This window comes from Rhineura floridana, chromosome 11 (genome assembly GCF_030035675.1).
Source record: "Rhineura floridana isolate rRhiFlo1 chromosome 11, rRhiFlo1.hap2, whole genome shotgun sequence".
NCBI lineage: Eukaryota > Metazoa > Chordata > Lepidosauria > Squamata > Rhineuridae > Rhineura > Rhineura floridana.
This window is the reverse complement of record NC_084490.1, coordinates 42,996,920-43,016,237: the sequence shown is the minus strand read 5'-3', so window position 1 is coordinate 43,016,237 and position 19,318 is coordinate 42,996,920. Positions and strand designations below refer to the sequence as shown.

At 45.5% G+C, this 19,318-nt stretch overlaps 1 protein-coding gene across 5 annotated transcripts in view; it reads left to right on the top strand.

Moving 5' to 3' along the window:
- The window catches only part of NGFR (nerve growth factor receptor), a 92,704-nt gene extending 74,203 nt beyond the window's left edge, over window positions 1-18,501 (top strand). For 4 of the 5 annotated variants that reach the window (XM_061588785.1, XM_061588786.1, XM_061588784.1 and 1 more), the window contains 3 exons: window positions 2,509-2,725; window positions 8,741-8,901; window positions 11,227-18,500. In XM_061588785.1, coding sequence (XP_061444769.1) covers window positions 2,509-2,725; window positions 8,741-8,901; window positions 11,227-11,528 — 680 coding nt within the window. In that variant the 3' untranslated portion in view covers window positions 11,529-18,500. Of the gene's footprint in view, window positions 1-2,508; window positions 2,726-8,740; window positions 8,902-11,226 lie in introns of all 5 variants that reach the window. The other variant, XM_061588788.1, reaches the window with a different exon arrangement.
- Window positions 18,502-19,318: the final 817 nt, after the last annotated feature.

Below are 19,318 nucleotides of genomic sequence, written 5' to 3'. Positions count from 1 at the left end.
GCAGGGAGGGAGGAAGAGGGAGGGGAGGGAAAGGGGAGGAGATTGGGTGGATGGACACTGGGCAGACGGAAAGCCCCTTTCCTTTCCAAAAGGAAAACTTTGTGAACAGTATCATCCTTTTTCAGCATTTCCCCCACCTTTTTATTCTACAGCAGGCACATGTAGTCTCCCACCCAAATTTAAACCAAAGTTGTCCCTGGCCACATCCACACCATACCTTTATTCCACTTTACACAGTCATGGCTTCTCCCAAAGAATCCTGGGAAGTGTAGTTAGTGAAGGGTGCTGAGAGTTGCTAGGAGATGCCATGTTCCCCTCATAGAGCTTCAATCTCCAGAAGAGTGGCTGAGTGTTAAACCACTCTGGCCAGTGCCACTGGAGCTCTATCAGGGGAACAGGAGTCTCCTCTCAGCACCTTTCACAAGCTGCACTTCTCAGGATTCTTTGGGGGAAGCCATGACTGTCTCAAGTGAAATCAAAGTCTGGTGTGGGTGTGGCCCCCTGATTAGGCAAACCTGATTAGGCAAGCCCAGCAGCTGTGAGTCTGGTTCTTACTGAGCATGCCCTTGCTTATCATTGACTTCAGTGCTAAATTTCTTGAATTAATTAAAAATCAGCTAGGTATTTTTTTAACTTTTAAACTGCAGAAGATGAAGGTCAGAGTGTGGGGCAAGGTCAGTAATAGGATTACAGATACGCTGTGAACATGGGTGATTTTTAATAAATTTCAACGGATTATGAGAACTCTGACAGAAAAAGTCCCAAAGGGATCTGTTTTTTTCCGCTCTCTTTTTACAATTTGAACTCTTGATTTTCTCTGTTTTGTGTATCGCCATGAAAACATAGAGGGTTGTTAAGCAAGCTTTCTGACTTCAGGACTATAAGTTTTGTAAGGTTTTGTTTTGAAATGAGCTTATGGGAAGCATCAGAATGGCATGGGGGTGTTTTCAATTTAACATTGCGGAATGCGAAATATCCCTGCTGGCTAAATAATATTTCACTGTATTGCCATGTGAGTTCGATGGTATGCAAATTATAATACAATAAAATACAATAAAAGAAATAAAAGAAGCAATAAAATACAATTAAAAACCCTTCAGTGTCAAGCCTAGCAAATTGCAGTTGCTGCAAGAGGCAGAGAAAAGTTTAAGTGGTCCACCAAGACCCTCAGCAATTTTTAAGTGGTCTACGGGGGAAAAGAAGTTTGGGAACCACTGACCTTTTAATATTATTATAAACATAAAAATGTTTCCACTTCAGTCACTTGTCCACAGGGGTAGAAAAATAAAGTACTTCCAAATGATGTAGAAAAGTAACATTTGGTACACACATAGTACAAGACGTCTTAAATGTAAATGTACTGCCTCCAAGTTGATTCCGACTTATGGCGACCCTATGAATAGGGTTTTCATGAGGCTGAGAGGCAGTGACTGGCCCAAGGTCACCCAGTGAGCTTCATGGCTGTGTGGGGATTCGAACCCTGGTCTCCCAGGAAATTCTAGAATTAGACATCTGTTCATCTTTCCCTCAAAACAAGGGTGTGTAAGCCCAAACTGTTTTGCTCGTACACATCACCCAGAAAGCTGAAAGTTGGTACGTGAGCACCCAAACACAACCTGATTTCTAGGAAAAAAATCAGTAAAAGAGTCTTGTGGCATATTCTGGACTAACATGTTTATTATGGCATACTCTTTCATGGACTCAAACCCACTTTATCAGAGGCCTGAAGTGAAATTGTAATTGGCTGGTATATAAAAAGGAGAAAATAGTAAGGTGGGAGCTGAATGGCACTGAGATGCAAAAATTACAGGCAGTGATAATCAAAGCTTAGATATATGTTAAATAGGCACACCTTTAACCTTTTACAGTAGCAGTTTGGTGATAATTCCTGAGATAATTGCATTAACAGCTGTCATTTTGCAGGGAAACTGGCATCAAGCTAATTAACACATATAGCATCCCAGTGAGGGGGAAAAACCCTTTATCTTAATTTAACCCACAAGTTTTGGCACTGAACATCTTGATGAAGAACATAGGAAGCTGCCTTATACCAAGTCAGACCATTGGTCCATCTGGCACAGTATCATCTACACTGACTGGCAACAGCTGTCCAGGGTTTCAGGAGGGGAAATTCCCAGCCCTGCGTGGACTGGAGATGCTGGGGATTGAACCTGGAACCTTCTGCATTCAAGGCAAATGCTCTACCACTGAGTTACAGCCCTTCCCCATAGGGGACATGAAGTGATCTAATTTGGGAAAATAATCCGAAAGATTACGATATCCTCACACTAGCTAGAAAGCTCTGTGTGCACATTTGCGCATGTCTTTAATATGCCAAAGGCTGGACTTTCTCCTGTCTGTGGTGTCACCACCACCACCGCTGTGCACATAGGCATACATGCAAAGGAGTCATTTCCAATAACACACACAAAGTTAACTATAATTCTGAAATGAAGCCTAGCATCACGTCAGTTACTCATTTGCCCCTTTGCTTCCTCGTCTTTGCAGATTTTCAGCCGGAGAGTCCCCAAAGCCCCTTTCCATTCACAAATGATCTGGATACCTTGGATGATTTTGGTAGCACCGTGGCCGCTACAACAACCACGGTCATGAGCAGCTCCCAGCCTGTCGTCCGAAGCGGCACAGCAGACAACCTCATTCCCGTGTACTGCTCCATTTTGGCAGCCGTGGTGGTGGGGTTGGTGGCGTACATTGCTTTCAAGAGGTAAGCCTGTTCCTGAGACTCAGAAAGGAGGAGAGCTTCCGTGCAGAAGAGGGGTGGTCTCAGCATCCAGTCAGGGTCACTCCCAAAGACCAATTCTGCTCACAGCCCTGGGCTTACCTCAATCTTGCAAGTTGCTTCCACCATCTCCTCTTTACCCTTCTTCGGCCCCAAAGCCATCCTTCCCTTGAAAGTGAGGCTATGGACCCACTTGCAGTTATACTGGTTTCATTGTGTCTCCATCTGTGTTGTGAACACAGAGCGTCAGTGAAGCGTGGCTCCTTTTTACTCAAAATCTGAGTTCTTTGAGATTGGATGTATTTTCCCTTCAAGCCAGCTTCACGCCGAGTTCAAAACTGTTTGATCAGCCAACCTGTTGTGATTCTGAGATGCATCCAAATGGAAACACTTTGCAGTGGGCAGTCCTAAAAGCTTTGCCATCAGCAGTAGGGCTGGGTGTATTCCAATCAAACAATAAAGATGTGTACAGCTGGGTACAGATTCGTTTCAAACTGCACCCAGACAAAACAGTCTTGCTAGTGTGTACGTAGCCTCACTTTGGGTCAAGGGGAAGGCAGAGGCAGCTTTGGGTGTTCTCTGGTCCTGGTGGAGCTGTTGGGAACTGGTGTGTAGTGGTGAACCCAGCATCCCCAGTGAGAAAAAGATGCTTTGTGTGCAGTTCCCATCTTCCCAAACAGAAATGTGTGCAGAGACTGTCACTTTCTTGCTGGGGACCACAAGTCCCAGTTCAGTCCTCAGCAGGAAAAGATCCTTCACTAGATCCTAAGTCGCCTCTGCCTTTCTCATGCCCAAAAGTAAGGGTTTTTTTGACTGGGAGAGAGCATAGGACAAAGAGAAGGAGGTGGCAGCAACAGCAGTGGCGGTGGAAGCAGGCACTTATGTGTTTGCTCAAAATGTTCATAAAACTCTTGAGCCTTTGTGAGTGTTCTCTTGGAATGCTCACAATGGTTCAATCCCTTTTGGAGCAAGCAGGGTGGTGCTCCTGCATCCTTGATGTGCAGCTGCAGAGTACACAAACCTTTTCTCCTTCCTCTTCAAGCTGTTTGTGTGGTTTTTGGCATTCTCTATTTGAATCTTTGTAAAGAAAAGAAAAGCCCAACAACTGCCATATGGGGGAAGCAGTCTCTGGGCTTGCCAACATACCACTATCATCAAAACTTCAGTGGGTGTCAGTTGGAGACGGTTGCTAATGCTCAGACCTGGAATTTCTCTTCTATGTTGTTGCATTTCCAGAAATTAGGCCCTTCAAAATTAGAGCGTGAGCTAGAATGCGCAGGGGGTGCCTCCAGACATGGACATTGGAGCAACACCCAATCTGTGCTGATCAGCTATAAGTTGTAAGTGGAACAGCAACTCTGCCTCTGGAGTTCAAAATATTCTGTTGCCTGGTGGGCAGTTCCCCTTTCTCCAGCTCAAAATGTGGTACATATGTATAGGGGGGGTGATCTGCATTTGGACCATAGTATTCAGGGAAAGGATTAAATACTACATCTCCTCTCATTAGACTCCTGATCATGATATTCCCCCATACCAGGGAGGTGGAGAGAGAAACAGCTGTAAAGACAATACTATTTGGAAAGATAAGGGTTAAAGTGATAGAACTGATTCCTAGACGAGGGGAGAAAGTGCGAAAGAGATCATAGAGAAGGTCTAGAACAGTCTACACAGGCCATAATTAGACAAGCTATGTACTGAACAACTGTACAATGTATCACCTACTTCTGGGGAAACTGCACAGCTGTTCCATTGTGTAAAAAAAAGTTGGATCTTCTGAGCTCTGCAGAAGCTGATCAGGAAAACATGGAGCAGGAAGTTTTGTTCACAGTGTCATTCAAATGCTCCATAAAAAGTGAGTGAACAAAACCTGGCTATTCCACAGCAAATGCCCACTGTGTATAGTTAAGTGCTACCAGAATATGTAGTGCTGGCCACCAGCTTGGACAGCTTCAAAAGGAGATTAGATACATTGATGGGGGATAAGGCTACTTGTTGTGATGGCTATATTACCTTGAGTATCAGATGCAGCATATCTCCAGATACCAGTTGCTGGGGAAACACATGTGCGGAGAGTGTTGTTGCACTGGAGTCCTGCATGCAGGCTTCCTATGGGCATCTGGTTGGCCAGGGTGAGAACAGGATGCTGGACCAGATGGGCCTGTGGTGTGATCCAGCTAGGCTCTTCTTATGTTAGTATTGTGGAGGCAGCCAGGGTGTGTATAGCCGAAGAGATATGGTGCAAAGAAACATGTCTTGAACCTGAGGTAAACTATAAGCATGAACCCTCTGTATGTATTCCTGCTCTATAGTTTGGGCTCATAGAACAGACAGATCAGCTGTCTGCCAACTACTGTCATCTCCTGGCCTAGCTTAAAACTGTGAACATTGTTGTAAAATGCTGTACAGTAGGGCCCCGCTTTACGGTGCTTCGCTTTACAGCAATTCGCTAATGCGGCGGTCTCAATTAGATGCAATTAGACTAAAGCCCCACTCATATGGCACTTGTTCCACTTTTACGGCGGTTTTCGGGCATCGCTCGCCATTCTATTCAATGTGTTCCGCTTTACAATGGTTTTCGCTTTACAGCAGGGGTCCGGAACGTAATCCACCGTATGAGTGAGGCTCATCTAGTCCAACATCCAGTTCTCACAGTTGCCAACCAGATGCCTATAGGAAGCTTGCAAGCAGGACCCAAGCATAAGAGCACTATCCTCACTTGTGATTCCCAGCAACTGAAACAGAGAGGCGTACTGCCTCCAACAGTGGAGGTAGAACAAAGATGGCTACTAGCCACAACTATCCAAAGAAAAGAAAAGAAAGGGTTTCTGCCACCACAAATGGTAGCACTCCATTCCAAATATTTTGAAGATTTTTTTGGCTCCCGTTTTGTTTTTGTTTTTTGTGAGGGGAGAATTACACCCTCTTCCAAATTCAAGCAGAAAGTTCTCACTGGAGAACCCATTAACTTACCATGACATATCCTAATTCTTTCTCCCCTCTCTTAAATGTCTCTCCTACATCTGAAATTCAGGTTATAACCTCTTCCACGCAGACTAGGATCTGTGTTTCAGTTAATCTGTAAGGTACCGTGATAATGATGGAGGAGAAATTCAATTCAGTTTGTTTTTAAAGGTGAAGCTACCTTTTAAAAAAAATCTTTCAAAAACAGTAGGTGAACTGAAACACAGCCGTCCTTCAAAAGTTGCACTCCTCTGAATTTTGCAGTGCAGGTCTCCAACTAAGCAATGTGTACAAAAATCCATATACTAGGATAAAGTGTGCACAAAAAATGCATGTATTAGCAAAAAGAACACACAAAAATGCATCATATTAGAGGAACTTGTTTTGCAAAAATGTTTGTTAGAAAAAAGTCACACTAAAATGTTGATGAATTTTTGTGAGGTCTTTTTTTTAAATGCTGATTGATGTGGAAATGTGGAATAGGGCTGTATTTGCCCTGAGACAAATCAGGACTGTTTGGAGGCTTTTGGCCCTCAGCCAGCTTCAGATATGGGTCAAGTACAGAATCCCAGAGTGATCCAGGGCTATCAGGGAGCGGGGCATGGGGGTGGAGGTGAGTGACAAAATCCAGCGCTAGGCGCCAGCCTCTGGAGGGAGGAGGCTGTGGAACAGCTGCCAGAGGTACCGGCCTCTTATGTGGCTTTGAGAGTCCACTCCAACAACGTTCTCCCTTCGAAGCCAGTGCGTGAAGGAAGAGGCCAGTGCTGGGCAGGCTAAGGCCTGGCCTTAACTACACCCTGCTCAGGTTCTCGCGGGATTGCCCAAGCTCACTAGTGATCCTGCAAGAGCAAGCATGGATGGGAGGAGGAATCTCTCATTGGTCCAGGGGCCATGTTCCACAGTAAAATGCGCCCTGCGTCAGACACAAAGTGGTTCTTGTGCTGTTTGCATCCGCCTGTTCTCGGGGGGGGGGGAAGGAGACATAGCATCTCCTTCCCCCCCCTTCACAACCATATTTTTTAATTCAAAAAAACCCTTACACCCATCCCTGAATAACTTCAGGGACGGTTCCAGGGTAGGGTGGGTGGTCCCATCTTCAAGACAGGGCCTTGGCCCTCCTTGGGGCCCACAGATCGAGGTCACGGGGTGGATGACGAGGGCTGTGCGCTGCCCTAATGTGGAGAACTGAATTTAAGATTGGGAGAAAATTAGAAACTGACATTGACAGATCCTAGTGAGCTTGTCTGATAAATAAAGTCCTCTTTCTGAAAGCACAGATGCATATTCCTTGCTGCTACAGGAAGTGTCTCTGCCTTAATCCTCCAAACCTAAGCCTGATTCAAGTGTGGGTAGAAGTGATAAGTCTTTCATAGTAGAACATTCCACGTGCAGCTTGACTTGCGTTGGACAATGGTCAGATCGAAAAGAAATGGCAGGTGATTGTTTTTCTCCACGGCATGAAAAACTTCCCCATGAGATGTCTGCAGTTCAAGCTGTTCTTTAATGGCACAAGAACAGGCTAGCCCTAGCCTCCCTCTCCATGTCCAATTTGCAACCCAACTTAAACAATCAGTGCATTGAGCTACAGGACCACCATCAGGAAATGGCATCCTTGGGCAGTGCCCAAGAGCCATACTTCAGCAGGGGGTCTACTTTCCTCCAGTGTGCATTGGCCCTTCTTCTCCTACTGATGTTGTTGCCTGTTCACTGTCCTCTCCAAGCATGCAGCTGGGACAGCATGGGGAAGAAGCAGAAACATAAGGACACAAGAAGCTGCCTTATGCCAAGTGAGACCATTGATCCATCAAGCTCAGTATTGTCTACACTGGCTGGCAGAGATTCTCCGGGTTTCAGGCAGGAGTCTCTCTCAGCCCTACCTGGAGATGCAGGGGATTTAACCTGAGACCTGCTGCATGCAAGGTAGATGCTCCACCACTGAGCTACCTTGCCTTGCCCTCTCCTTCTAGGCAGCGACACAGACTGGGCCCAGAGGGAGAGGACAAGCAAATGGAAAGTGGCAAGAAAGTGGACCACTCAGGGAAGGGGGACCAACTGAGAATATCTTGCCAAAGGGCCCACCTAGGGATGGGACAATCTGTCAGTTTCGGTTTCTCTCAGATTCTCATTTTTTCCAATTTCAAATACAGTTCTCCATATTTCTGCATAAGTTCAAGACAGGCAGACAGACAGGTAGGTAGATCTTGTGAAAATTCATCAGCATTTTAGCATTTTTCTATGCAATTTTGCCTACTGTGCATGTTTTTGCAAGCAATTTCTCCACATAATGCATGTTTTGGATGTTTTTTTCAGCAATATGTGCAATTATGCACACTTTCCTCTAACATATGCATTTGTGTGCACATTATTTGGTTGGAGTACTGCATCCCAAAATTTGGAGAAGGGTGAATTTCGCAGGATGGCCGTGAGTCAGTTTGCATATTGTTTCGGGAAGTGCAAATTAGGTAGGTTCACCTTTACATGCAAACTAAATTGAATTTCTCCCTCATTCTTAGGTCCATCAGTATCTAGAGCTGGAGTACATCAGTGCTAACTTTCAGATTTGTAGGTAGGCCTGAAATGGCTTTAACCATTTTGGGGGTTGCAACAGACTGCTGATCTGCTTGTCATCTGAAACCCATGCTCAGAGGGCGACTTCTTGGTCTCTTGGTTCAGCACAATAGTGTTCGGCTCTTGGCCTGCAAGTGCCCTAGGGAGATAAATGCAAGTGCTTTTCCTTCCAGACAAGGACAAGTAGCCAGCCTTCTGGACTTGCACAATCTCTGTTGTCGATGAGCTGCATTGATGATCAAGGAGCCGGTGTAGATGAATACATCCTCATGCCTGGACTAGTGAAATGGTCCCTGCCATGAGATCTGTCTGGGCAAGCCCTGAGAAGATTGGGCTCGCCACACCCAAAGCATTGTGATCTGGAGGAAGGAATCTACCATCGGCAGTCATGCCAAGTTTGTGGTGTACCTTGAGCTGGGAAAGGAGGCGTGAGCATCTGAGGCTCAGCTGTTAAATGCTTTTCACCTCTAGGTGGAACAGCTGCAAGCAGAATAAGCAAGGAGCCAACAACCGCCCCGTCAACCAGACGCCTTCGCCGGAAGGAGAGAAACTTCACAGTGACAGCGGCATCTCAGTCGACAGCCAAAGCCTCCATGATCAACAGCCGCAGACCCAGACAGCATCAATGCAAGGCAAGGGTCTGCTGAAGCTGAATAGGGACAAAAGCAAAGGGAGGCTAGCAAGGCTCAGGAAGAAGGGGAAGCAGTTGCCACCAAAATGTAGCACTGGGTTTAGTCGAACTTCCTGTTACAAGAAGCATCCATCCAGTAGATCCCTTCCCCTGAAATCCAGCCCCACAGTTTACCCCAAGCAGAGAGCCAAGCATGTTCAGGCTGTCTTACCTATAAAGCAGTGTAAAATGATACAAGCTGGTGAACCAAACAAGACACAAGGGGCAACAATAAAAGGGGAGGAGGCCAACCCTTTTGTCCCAACATCCCAGAGACTCCATAGAGGCCAATCTAAATTTTGGGGAATTACTTTTTTATTTCCACACTTGGGGAGCATTATAGGACAGGGCTACTTGAGGCTGGCCTTGGGAATCCAGTTTTGGACCTAGAACTTAAGGTTGTATCATGTGTTAGTCCTACTCAGAGTAGACCCATTGAAATTGATGGACATGACTAACTTGGATACATTAATTTCAGTGGGTCTACTCTCAATAAGACTTAGTTGGAGACAACCCTTATATATGCGGACAGCAAAATACACCATAAATATTCACAGACCGAATGTCTACTTACCTACCTATCTATACACACAGAGACAGACAGACGTGTGTGTGTATTCCACAGAGTCCCAACATACTCATATTAGGGTGTATGTTTTTGAAATCAAAGTATTTGGGTTCTGGAATTGAAATTATAGGTTCTGTAAATTTAGATGTTTGCAAAACAAATAGAAATTCTAATCCCCAAACAACAAAGGCGTATCCCTCTAACTTCTTCCTCTTGAAATCAAGATTATTTTTCACTCCAGATGGATGGATTTCTGCATAGATAGCAGCAGGGCCGGTTCTAACGTTACGCAAATATTTGTAGTCGTTAGAACAATGTTTGAGTGGCTGGGGGGACGACGACTTTTATTCAAATATCAAAAAGAGCTGAGATGAAATTGTGCCATAATTCTTTTACAAATTTATAATGTCCACTAAAACATTTTTTAAATAAGCAAGAGTACTAAACCTGTATCTATGCCATAGTCACTTCATTATAAATAGAGTATGTTGCATATGAATTATAATTCAGTAATTTGAAATGATCTGTTTATAGTGCTGGATGCATTTCAGCTGTAATCTTTTTCCTGGGACTATAAAGTGTGCATATACTCCTGGGTTAATATTGATTTTCCTTTTTTGGCTTAGGCACTTTTATTCAACGTGTGTTGCCTGCCATTGTATGTTGCCACCACCAACTACGACCCACTTTCTATCATAATCCCCACTCCATATTTCACCCCCACCACTGCCACAAGACACTTTGCTGGGGCCAGCGCCATCTGTTGGCACTGTCGGGCACCTTATGAGACCCATCCCCCGAGGGGGACACTGCTGGTCCCATGAGCTTCCCAGCCCTTCTGCTTCACCTTCAAACTATTACTACCTCTCCTGCCCTCTCCAGATGAGCAAGCAGCGAGAGGAGCTGGGAAAAAGAGCAGGAACTTTTTCACCGCCTTGTCTTCCCTCCGTCTCTCTCCTTCTTTCTTTCTGGGAGATGGTGTGAATAGGCTGAGGGAGAGGCAAGTGAATGGGGAACAGTAGCAGTGAAGAAGAGACGGTGGGTCACTCAAGGAGGGAACAAGAACGTAGGACTCTGCCTGAAACGGAGCCAGACCATTGGTTTGCCTACCTCAGTACTGTCTACACTGACTGACAGTGGATCTCCAGGACTTCAGGCATGGAGACTTTCCCAGCCATACCTTAAGACACCAGGGATTGAGGGAGGGGATTGAGAGCATCCTGCCCATGCCAACTGCTAAACCTGAGTGTAAAACCAAGCTGGGGGTGGGGGATGGACAGATGAGTCATCTCAGCCCAGACAAGGCATCACGTGGGCCCTGAGCAGATGTCTGAGGACTGTAGACCATAGCTCGGTGTTAGATTATCTGCTTTGCATGCAGAAGGTCCCAAATTCGCTCCCTGGCATCTCCAGGACTGGGAATGTCTCCAGTTTGAAATCCCGACAGCTACTGCCAGTCAATGCAGACCATACTGAGCTAGATGGACCAATGGCTTGACTTGGTACAAGGCAGCTTCCTATGTAGGTGCTGATAGTCCAGTCCAAGCCCACTTGCCTCTGGCTAGGGCAGGCCCGCTTCCTTGTGGTCAGGCCCAGGCCTGCTTGGTTTCTGAGGTGGGGCTAAACTATACCATTCCCTGGACTGAAAGTTGATTTCATCCCTTTATAACCCTTTTGTACTTCCCCCCACCCCCTCCCCCACCTGTTTCCTCAATACAGGCCTTAAAGGAGACGGGAACCTTTACACCAGCCTGCCAGCCAACAAGCAGGAGGAGGTTGAAAAGCTGCTGAACGGTTCCACTGAGGAGACATGGCGCCACTTGGCCGGGGAGCTGGGCTACAAGGAGGACCACATAGACTCCTTCACGCAAGAGGAATACCCTGTCCGTGCACTGCTCTCCGACTGGTCCAGCAAAGACAGCGCCACCATGGATGCCCTTTATTCCGCCTTGCGTAAAATCCAGAGGGGGGACATTGTGGAAAGCCTCTACAGTGAATCCACTGCCAGCTCACCCGTCTGAAGCAAGAGAGACAGGGTAGAGGTGCTGTGGGTTAGTCCCTCTGCCATTCCCCACCCCGCATTTTCCTCACTGATGCCCCTTGGGAGAAAACACATGAAGGGGAAATGGAGTCTGTTCTCCCCATTACCACCATAGTTTCTGGGGAGCGTCAGAGCAATCCTGTATGCCCTGACTTGGTTGTGGTTTTCCCTCCACCCTTCTTCTTCTTCCTCCTCCTAGTATTTCCACTCAATACCTCTTGCCAATAGCAGACAGTCAGATGCTAAACAGATGTGGAGGAAGGTAACTGGAACAAATGCCATTTGTGTGTGCGTGTTTGGGTTTTTGAATATATCCTGGATTGACAGCATTTTGCTGGTTCGGCAGAACTCGTGTCCAGTCAGTGCTGCTGGGTGGCCTCTCTCTTTCAGGTGCCTCTGAATTTTAAATGCCCATCTCATGCCCCCTGCATCCCATGTGAATTCTCTTTCCGCACATGCACTCATTGACCTTCAGCCATGGACTCTTCCCTATTAGGTGCCATGTTCTCCCAAGCCAAGAAATAAAAAGGCAGCCCGGTTGAATGTGTTGCGTGGCTGATGGACTTGGAGAAGGCAGATGGAGGCTGACTATTGGGGTCTCTGGAGCAAGAGGATATACATGATCTGAAGAGGACACTATGAGGACTTTATTCTGAGAGAGGATCTCGGGGAGGAGAGGAAGGATGCAATTTCGGGCTTGTCAAAACTGACACTGTGAAGATCAAATCATGAAGTAGATGGATGGAGCCTAAAGGGAAACCCATCCACATTTCCATCCATGCACTAACGTCAAGCCTGCCTTGGGTCCCTGGTCTCTCTCCCTTGCTCAAGATGCATTCCTTGCAGCTCAGTAAAGCCGTATTGAACCTAGTTCTGTCACTCTCTTCCTGGGTTTGATCAAAGCTAGCTGAGTCCTAAACTGGACAGCACTAGTTTAAAAGAGGTTATAAGCCATACTTAGTGGAGAGTAGAGCTGGCCAAAGCAAACAAAGCAACAGCGCAAATAGCATTCATGGATGAGTGTGAATTATTAACCACTGTGATCCAGAAACCAGGCCAGATGCCACCTCCTGTGCTATCCCAGATGTTGTGTTGGTGAGACAGGATAAAAAGCTATGCTCTGCATTCTTTCTCAGACTAGTGAACCAATCACTGTGGGTTATTAAAGCCATTACCTCTGTTGCATTAAAAAGGGGGTGAGCAAAGTAACCCCCTGGGTGGCCTTAAGACATAAGGTGGAGAGAGGGGTGCTCGTGGTTCTACACTAAAGACTTACGAGCAATCCTCAGAGCTTGATTTGGGTTGGCTGCTAAACCTTTAAGGATTACTGTTCTACCCCCCATTTTCATAAATATTAGAGGGGTCCGAAAAGTAACACAAGGGGAGAGGTCTCCATAAGCTAAGAGAAACAATCAGAAGTCCTTGGGGCCTCCTTGATATATATTACAAGACCTGTATAGGCCTGATGAAGAACTTGAGGTGTTGGAAAGTTTGTAGCATTATGAACAATTTACTTAAAGGAGATCATTTCACTGCTCCTGTTTGTCTCTCTGAACTGGAACTATGCAGATAAGAGATCCTACCACAAGCATGCTTGCACGCACGCACGCGCACACACACTGCAGCTTTAGGAAGTGATGGAAGCCAATCCAGATGAAAGCTATTTGCCAGCCTCAGCTGCCAAGATGACTTGGGTGTGATTTAGGGTATATGCCTGGCAGCCCTCTGAGAAAAGTTGCTACTCCAATTAAAATGCATTTACTCCTCTCAGAAATTGCTTGGATGCTTTGCCTGAACAGGAACTTCCCAATTTGCCTTGAAAATCTGCTTTAGGCAAAATTGGGTGGCAATTCAAGGAGTGATGCCCAAAAACATAGTGAGGAAAAGGGATTTTTTTTCATTTTTTAAAAATCGTCAGACAACTGAGATTAACCCTCCCATTTACAAGATGCTAGTTTCTACCAAATGACCAGAATCTCAAAGTGTGAGGTGGTAGAAGAAGAAGCCAGAAGAAGTGGCAGCCAAGTGTGAAATGGAATCCTGAGTTGCTTAGAACGGACTACCCAAGAAAACATGAAACTCCCTCATTCTGCGACAAACCATTGGTCCATCTATTGCAATATTGTTTACTCTGACAGGCAGCAGCCCCCCCCCAACGATTCAGACAGAGCTCTTTCCAGCTCTGCTACCTGGGATTATTTTTTGGATGTAATCATAGGGAATTGAACCTGGGATCTTCTACATGCAGGGCCACTGCTCTACCATTGAGCTCATCCTCATTATAGCCTTGGTCAGAAGGTCTTTTGGGTATACAGTTTGGTGGCCATTTAACCACCACCACCCAGGACACCCTTTCCTCTTCCTTTGGTGGAGAAATGTGCTCTGTTTTGCAGTGACTACCCAAAAGAAGAACAATGATCATGCAAAATGTTCGAGCTTCTTTCGAACGGGCATGACTGTTGAGCAGCTCTGTCCCTTGAGGCACATCTCAGCCAAGTTGCCCCTTTTTTGTGGGAATATCACCATATCTTCGTGCTTGTAGAAAGAAGGCAAGATAGAAGTGCCAGAGAAATTCAGATCACTCCAAACAACAGCGTGTAGAGTCTCCCCCGTTTCCATTGGGTCTGTTTCTGCACACAACACAAAACACAGCCTCTTGGGCTTCCTATTTGTGGCCAACTTTGACCATAGGTTTAACACAGGCAGCACAATGCTGGTAGCTGTAACTCCTTGCCAGAGTGTGCACGCAACTCTGTAGTAGCTGTTATCAGTGAATATAACAATAGTACATTGGAGAGTATTCAACCACTATTAGTGAGAGAATAGCAGCACATATTCAGTGGTGGCTGGTGCTCGTTGAGATTGGTGGGGTGGAAGGCAGGAAGTCCAACAGTAGGTAGAGGCAGAACCAATGACAAACAAAGCCAACAAATTCTAGTTTATCCCCATTCTCTTCCCTGCTGAGTTCTGCAGGGGCCACACTGAAGCTGAGGAGGAGGAAGCTGACAGCCAGTGTAGGCAGTTGGTGGCTGGCTGAGGGCAGACAGAGGCTGGTGGGACAGTGCCCTAATAGACCAGCCTCCTCTTCATATATTCAAACCAAACAGGTGTAAAACAGCTTTGATGTTAAACCCTTTAAAATACCAATGGGCAGAAGCATTGGTTTCCAATCCCAGAAAGCTTCAGTAGAAACATCCCCCACCTCCAGATTCCTCTGTACCTTCTGGTCTACATTCTAGAATGCAAAAAAATGGCATTCCAGTCCAGTTGCAAGATCTCAATGTACATGCACAAAAGGCCTCCAACTTGCCGTGATCTGGATGAAGTCAGCAGTTGCATGGCATCTCTGCAGATGGGTATAGAGGCTCAGAGGATGCCTCAGAGCCACATTAGGCCTCAATGAGCATCTGAAGAATCCCTGATACCCCGTGTTGCCAGTAAGATTGCCTGTGCAACGCAGTGAGACCTTAATGTGCACAGAAGCCTAGAATTGTCTCAGGGACTGATCAGAAATTAACAGAAGCTGTGGACTAGCCAAGAGATTCTCGTAAGTCCTGGTTTCATTTTGGGACCCATTCCACCCCAGCTAGAAGAACAGTATGTTCCAGCATAGGCTCTGTTAATAGCAAACTTTGGTAGCATTCCCAGTGGACACAGCTAGTCCCCCTGATTAACACATGTGGTAACATACGAGCATGGAACTGCCAGAAGAACAGTACGTGCCAGCAAATAAATCAGAACAAATGCCCAATAAAGAGCCAACATCACTGAGCCTCTGCACAAGTTCTGAGCAAGCAAATCTGGATGAATACTGAATTAAACAGGACATCTGGAGAAGCCTGAAGTTTAACCAGTAGCAAGTTACTGAACAACTTTTTGTTGTTGTTGACAGAGGCTACCCGCTGTCGTAACCTGTGACAGATGCAAGTGGATATTTTATTGGATGTGAACTCATGAAACTGAACATTCTGAAACAGATCCAGCCACATGCTCAGGCCACCCTATCCTTAAAGACATGTCATGATGAAGATACTACCATCCTCTTACCTCAGTAATATACTGCAGCATTCCATCACTTTAGCACGGTCCTTAATAATGGTAATGGAAGCAAAACTCCCTCTACATAACTGTACAGGACTTCTTTGTTGTTAGGCAGAGATGAGCAGAGCCACTGGGTTCCCTAAATCATGCTGAGAAGCCCATTATTTCTTATCTTGTACATCATCAAGTGAGCCAAAAGTGCCAAAGAAGTATATCCAGGTCTAGCCAGAAGTTCAGCCGAGATACACATTGGCTGGAGGTTTTAAAGGTGGGAGCCACTTTTCTATGACTCAGCATACCTTTCCCCAGGTAGTGCAATGAGGAGGAATTTGGTCTGAGAGCCTTGCATTACATACAGCAGGAGGGAGGACCCTCCCGATGTTGCTGAACTACAAATCCCATCAGCCCAAGCAGGCATGACTAATGGCCAGGGATGATGGGAGTTGTCATTCAGCAACATCTGGAGGGCTAAAAATCCTGCACTCCTGCTGAACAGGGTGTGATCATGAAGACACTGCCTATAGTAAAACACCTATGGTGGCATACCAAAATAGATAGCATACAACATCTTAACAGGAGCCCATCTAGTCCAGCTTCCCATTTCCCGCAGTGAGCTACCAGATGCCTCTGGGAAACCCACAAGCAGGGCATGAAGGCACCAGCTCTCTTCTGCTGTTGCTCCTTAGCAGCTGGTATTCAGTGGCATACTGGCTCTGAACCTGGAGATAGCCATCGGGACCAGCAGCCATCACCATTTTTCTGCCTATAAAGAATCCCCAATACATTTTGAATCGTGTCCTGTTTTCCAGGGTAATTCTAGGCTACATTTGGGATACTGTATAGAGTTCTGGTCGCCTCACCTCAAAATGAATAATGTAGAGTTAGAAAAGGTTCATAAAAGGGCAGTCAGAATGATCATGGGGATGGAGCAACTCCCGTATGAGAAAAGGCTGCAGCATTTGGGGCTTTTCGGTTTAGAGAAAAGGCAAGTCAGAGGCAACATAACAAAAGTGTATAAAATTATGCATGGTGTGGGAAAAGCGGACAGAGAAAAGTTTTTTCATCCTCATAAGACTAGAACTCATGCACATTCAATGAAGCTGAATGTTGGAAGATTCAGGACAGACAAAAGAAAATACTTCTTCACGCAGTGCATAGTTGAACTCTGGAATTTGCTCCTACAGGAGGCAGTGATGGCCACCAATTTAAAAGATTAGACAAATTTATGGAGGATAAGGCTATCAATGCCTATGCTCTGCCTCCATAGTGCTTCTGAATAACAGTTGCTGAAAACCACAGGAGGGGAAAGTGCTCTTGTGCTCAGGGCCTTCTTGCGGGCTTCCCATGGGCATCTGACTGGCCACTGTGAGAACAGAATGCTGGGCCACTAGATGGGCCACTGGTCTGATCCAGCAGGCTCTTCTTATGTTCTTAACTGAAAGAGTTCAAAAACAAAATAAAACCCACTTTCTGTGTACTCAATTTCAACATGTCCCTCAGGGCCAAACTAGGCATTATAAAGTGGCAGTAAGCTGCCATTGTTCCATGTCTCTTCCTTGTAACACCTGTTATAGGGCACCACGTCATTTGATAGGACATAGGAAGTCACCTTAAATCATGCCACATTCTTTGTTCGTTTGGCCAGGACTGTCCCTGCTCTGGTTAGTGGCATCTCTCAAGCACAGGGTGTGTTTTCCATCACTTGCTGCCTGATCCTTGAGATGTCATGGACAACACAAAAACATAAGCAGAGCCTGGCTGCTGGATCAGCCCAAAGGCCCATTTTGTCCAGCATTCTGTTCTCATAATAGCCAAGCAGATGCCTTACCACCGAACTATGGTGCCTTGTGGTAATGTCATCATCCTGCATGTTTCCCTGCCTTTGCCTCACATCATTGGCTGGTGTGGCCAGGGCAACAGACAGCAGCATGATGACATGTCACGAGTCGTTGCATGACAATACAAGGAGGCCAGGCAAAGAGGCAGCTGTTCCATGGTAGATGCAAAAAAACACCGGACTGAATGAAAAGTATTCATTAATAATAAAGACTTTGCAGAATATCAATTTGGTGTACCATAGCTGGGTATTTCTGTAGACAGTATTTATTCCTACAGCCAGGGTAGATCAATCAGTGCTGGAGTACAAAACCAAATGTTTTTTTCCATCCTAGAAGTCAACAGGTGGCAAATTCTGAAGCTAAGAACCACCCATGGAGAGAAGAGGAGAGACAGGAGGAGATGGGGGGGTCGTGGTGGAATCTACAAAACGTGGTTGCAGAATGGCCAATTATATTGAATACATTGATTTAACAAGGACAGACAGAGTGCACTTCTATATCAAAGCCATGCTTAGTCTTAAAAGATATTTCGATGAAAGAAAGACAGAAACACATTGGAAAGTTACATTTCCCCATAAAACTTTGTTGGCATATTTCTAAATTTGATGAAGAATTTCATAGTGAAGAAGAAAGCAAGAAAGGAAGAAAGAATTATTTTAAAAGAAAAATAGCCAAAGTTACTACCTTTAAAAAAATTGCTGCCTTTTATATTTTTCATTTCTTTATTGCAACGCATGGGATTTTAATTTTTTTAAAGCTGTTATTACCCTGTCCCATGGTTTGCCAGTAATGCAAACAACAGTTTATTAGAACATTGTTACTGCTAATAAATATTTCTGTAATAGAAGCATTGGATTGGTCAGTAGGTTTCACTGTGATTGTCCGAAGGCCCATTCCCCTTGCTTTTCAGTTTGCATGGATGGATGACTCCAGGGGGATGATGGGGGTGGGGGAGAAAGTGAATGCACCTGTGTGATTTTAGATGATTTTGTAGTGGCTGTGTGGACAACTGTAACTGTGTACTGTTCAGATGTGAATAAATATGCATACCTATGTGTTCATTGCATCTTGGATGTATTCCAGTGATCGGGTGTAGGAGGAGGTAGATTATTTTCAGCCTGGACTGGTCTCAGTCTGGCCTTTTCTAGCCACATCTGTGACTCTCCAAACGGCTTAAAATTTCGCATCCCTCCCCTCCCCTCGTTGTACAAAACTGACAACCCAAAAATGCTTCTAAGTTCTGTAGCCCCTCCAAGTTTACTTTGCAATCAAAATAAACAAATGGAGCAGATTTAGGTAAACATAGTTAATGTGCATACATCTGTTCCAGACAGCCCAGTTCAGACACAGATGTTTGCTTTTAGGGATAAATGACCTGGACCCCTTTGCTTGCATTGACTAATATAATATGTTCAAGCACATTTACGCTAACTGATGAGCCAGTGTAAGATTTCCCAGGACTGGCATGTGACTGGCTAGAGGTGGGTCACTTCTAAGGGCAGCTCCTTTGCAGTTTCATACAATAGCACAATTGCGATTTTATGCTTTGCATCTGTCTTCTTCATCCAAAGTGCTTGGCATAATCTCTGAAGCGCTTCCAGCACCTGGGTGGTCTCTTGTCTCTCATCCACTTGCTGGTCAGGTCCAAATCTGCTTAGTTTCAGAGGCTGAACTGCAACAGGTGGTTTATCCAGATCCAGTGCTAGAAGTAATTTCTCCCAAAACAAAGAACCTGCTATGGGGCATGACATGTCCTCCCTTGTGCATATGAATGGTGTACTCATCTCTTCAACTGGTAGTGCCATGTGTCCAACAGGAGGATCATCATAACAGGTGCCAAATCATCTTCATCCCCAAATTCTTTGGGGAAAGGCTATAGCTCAGTGGTAGA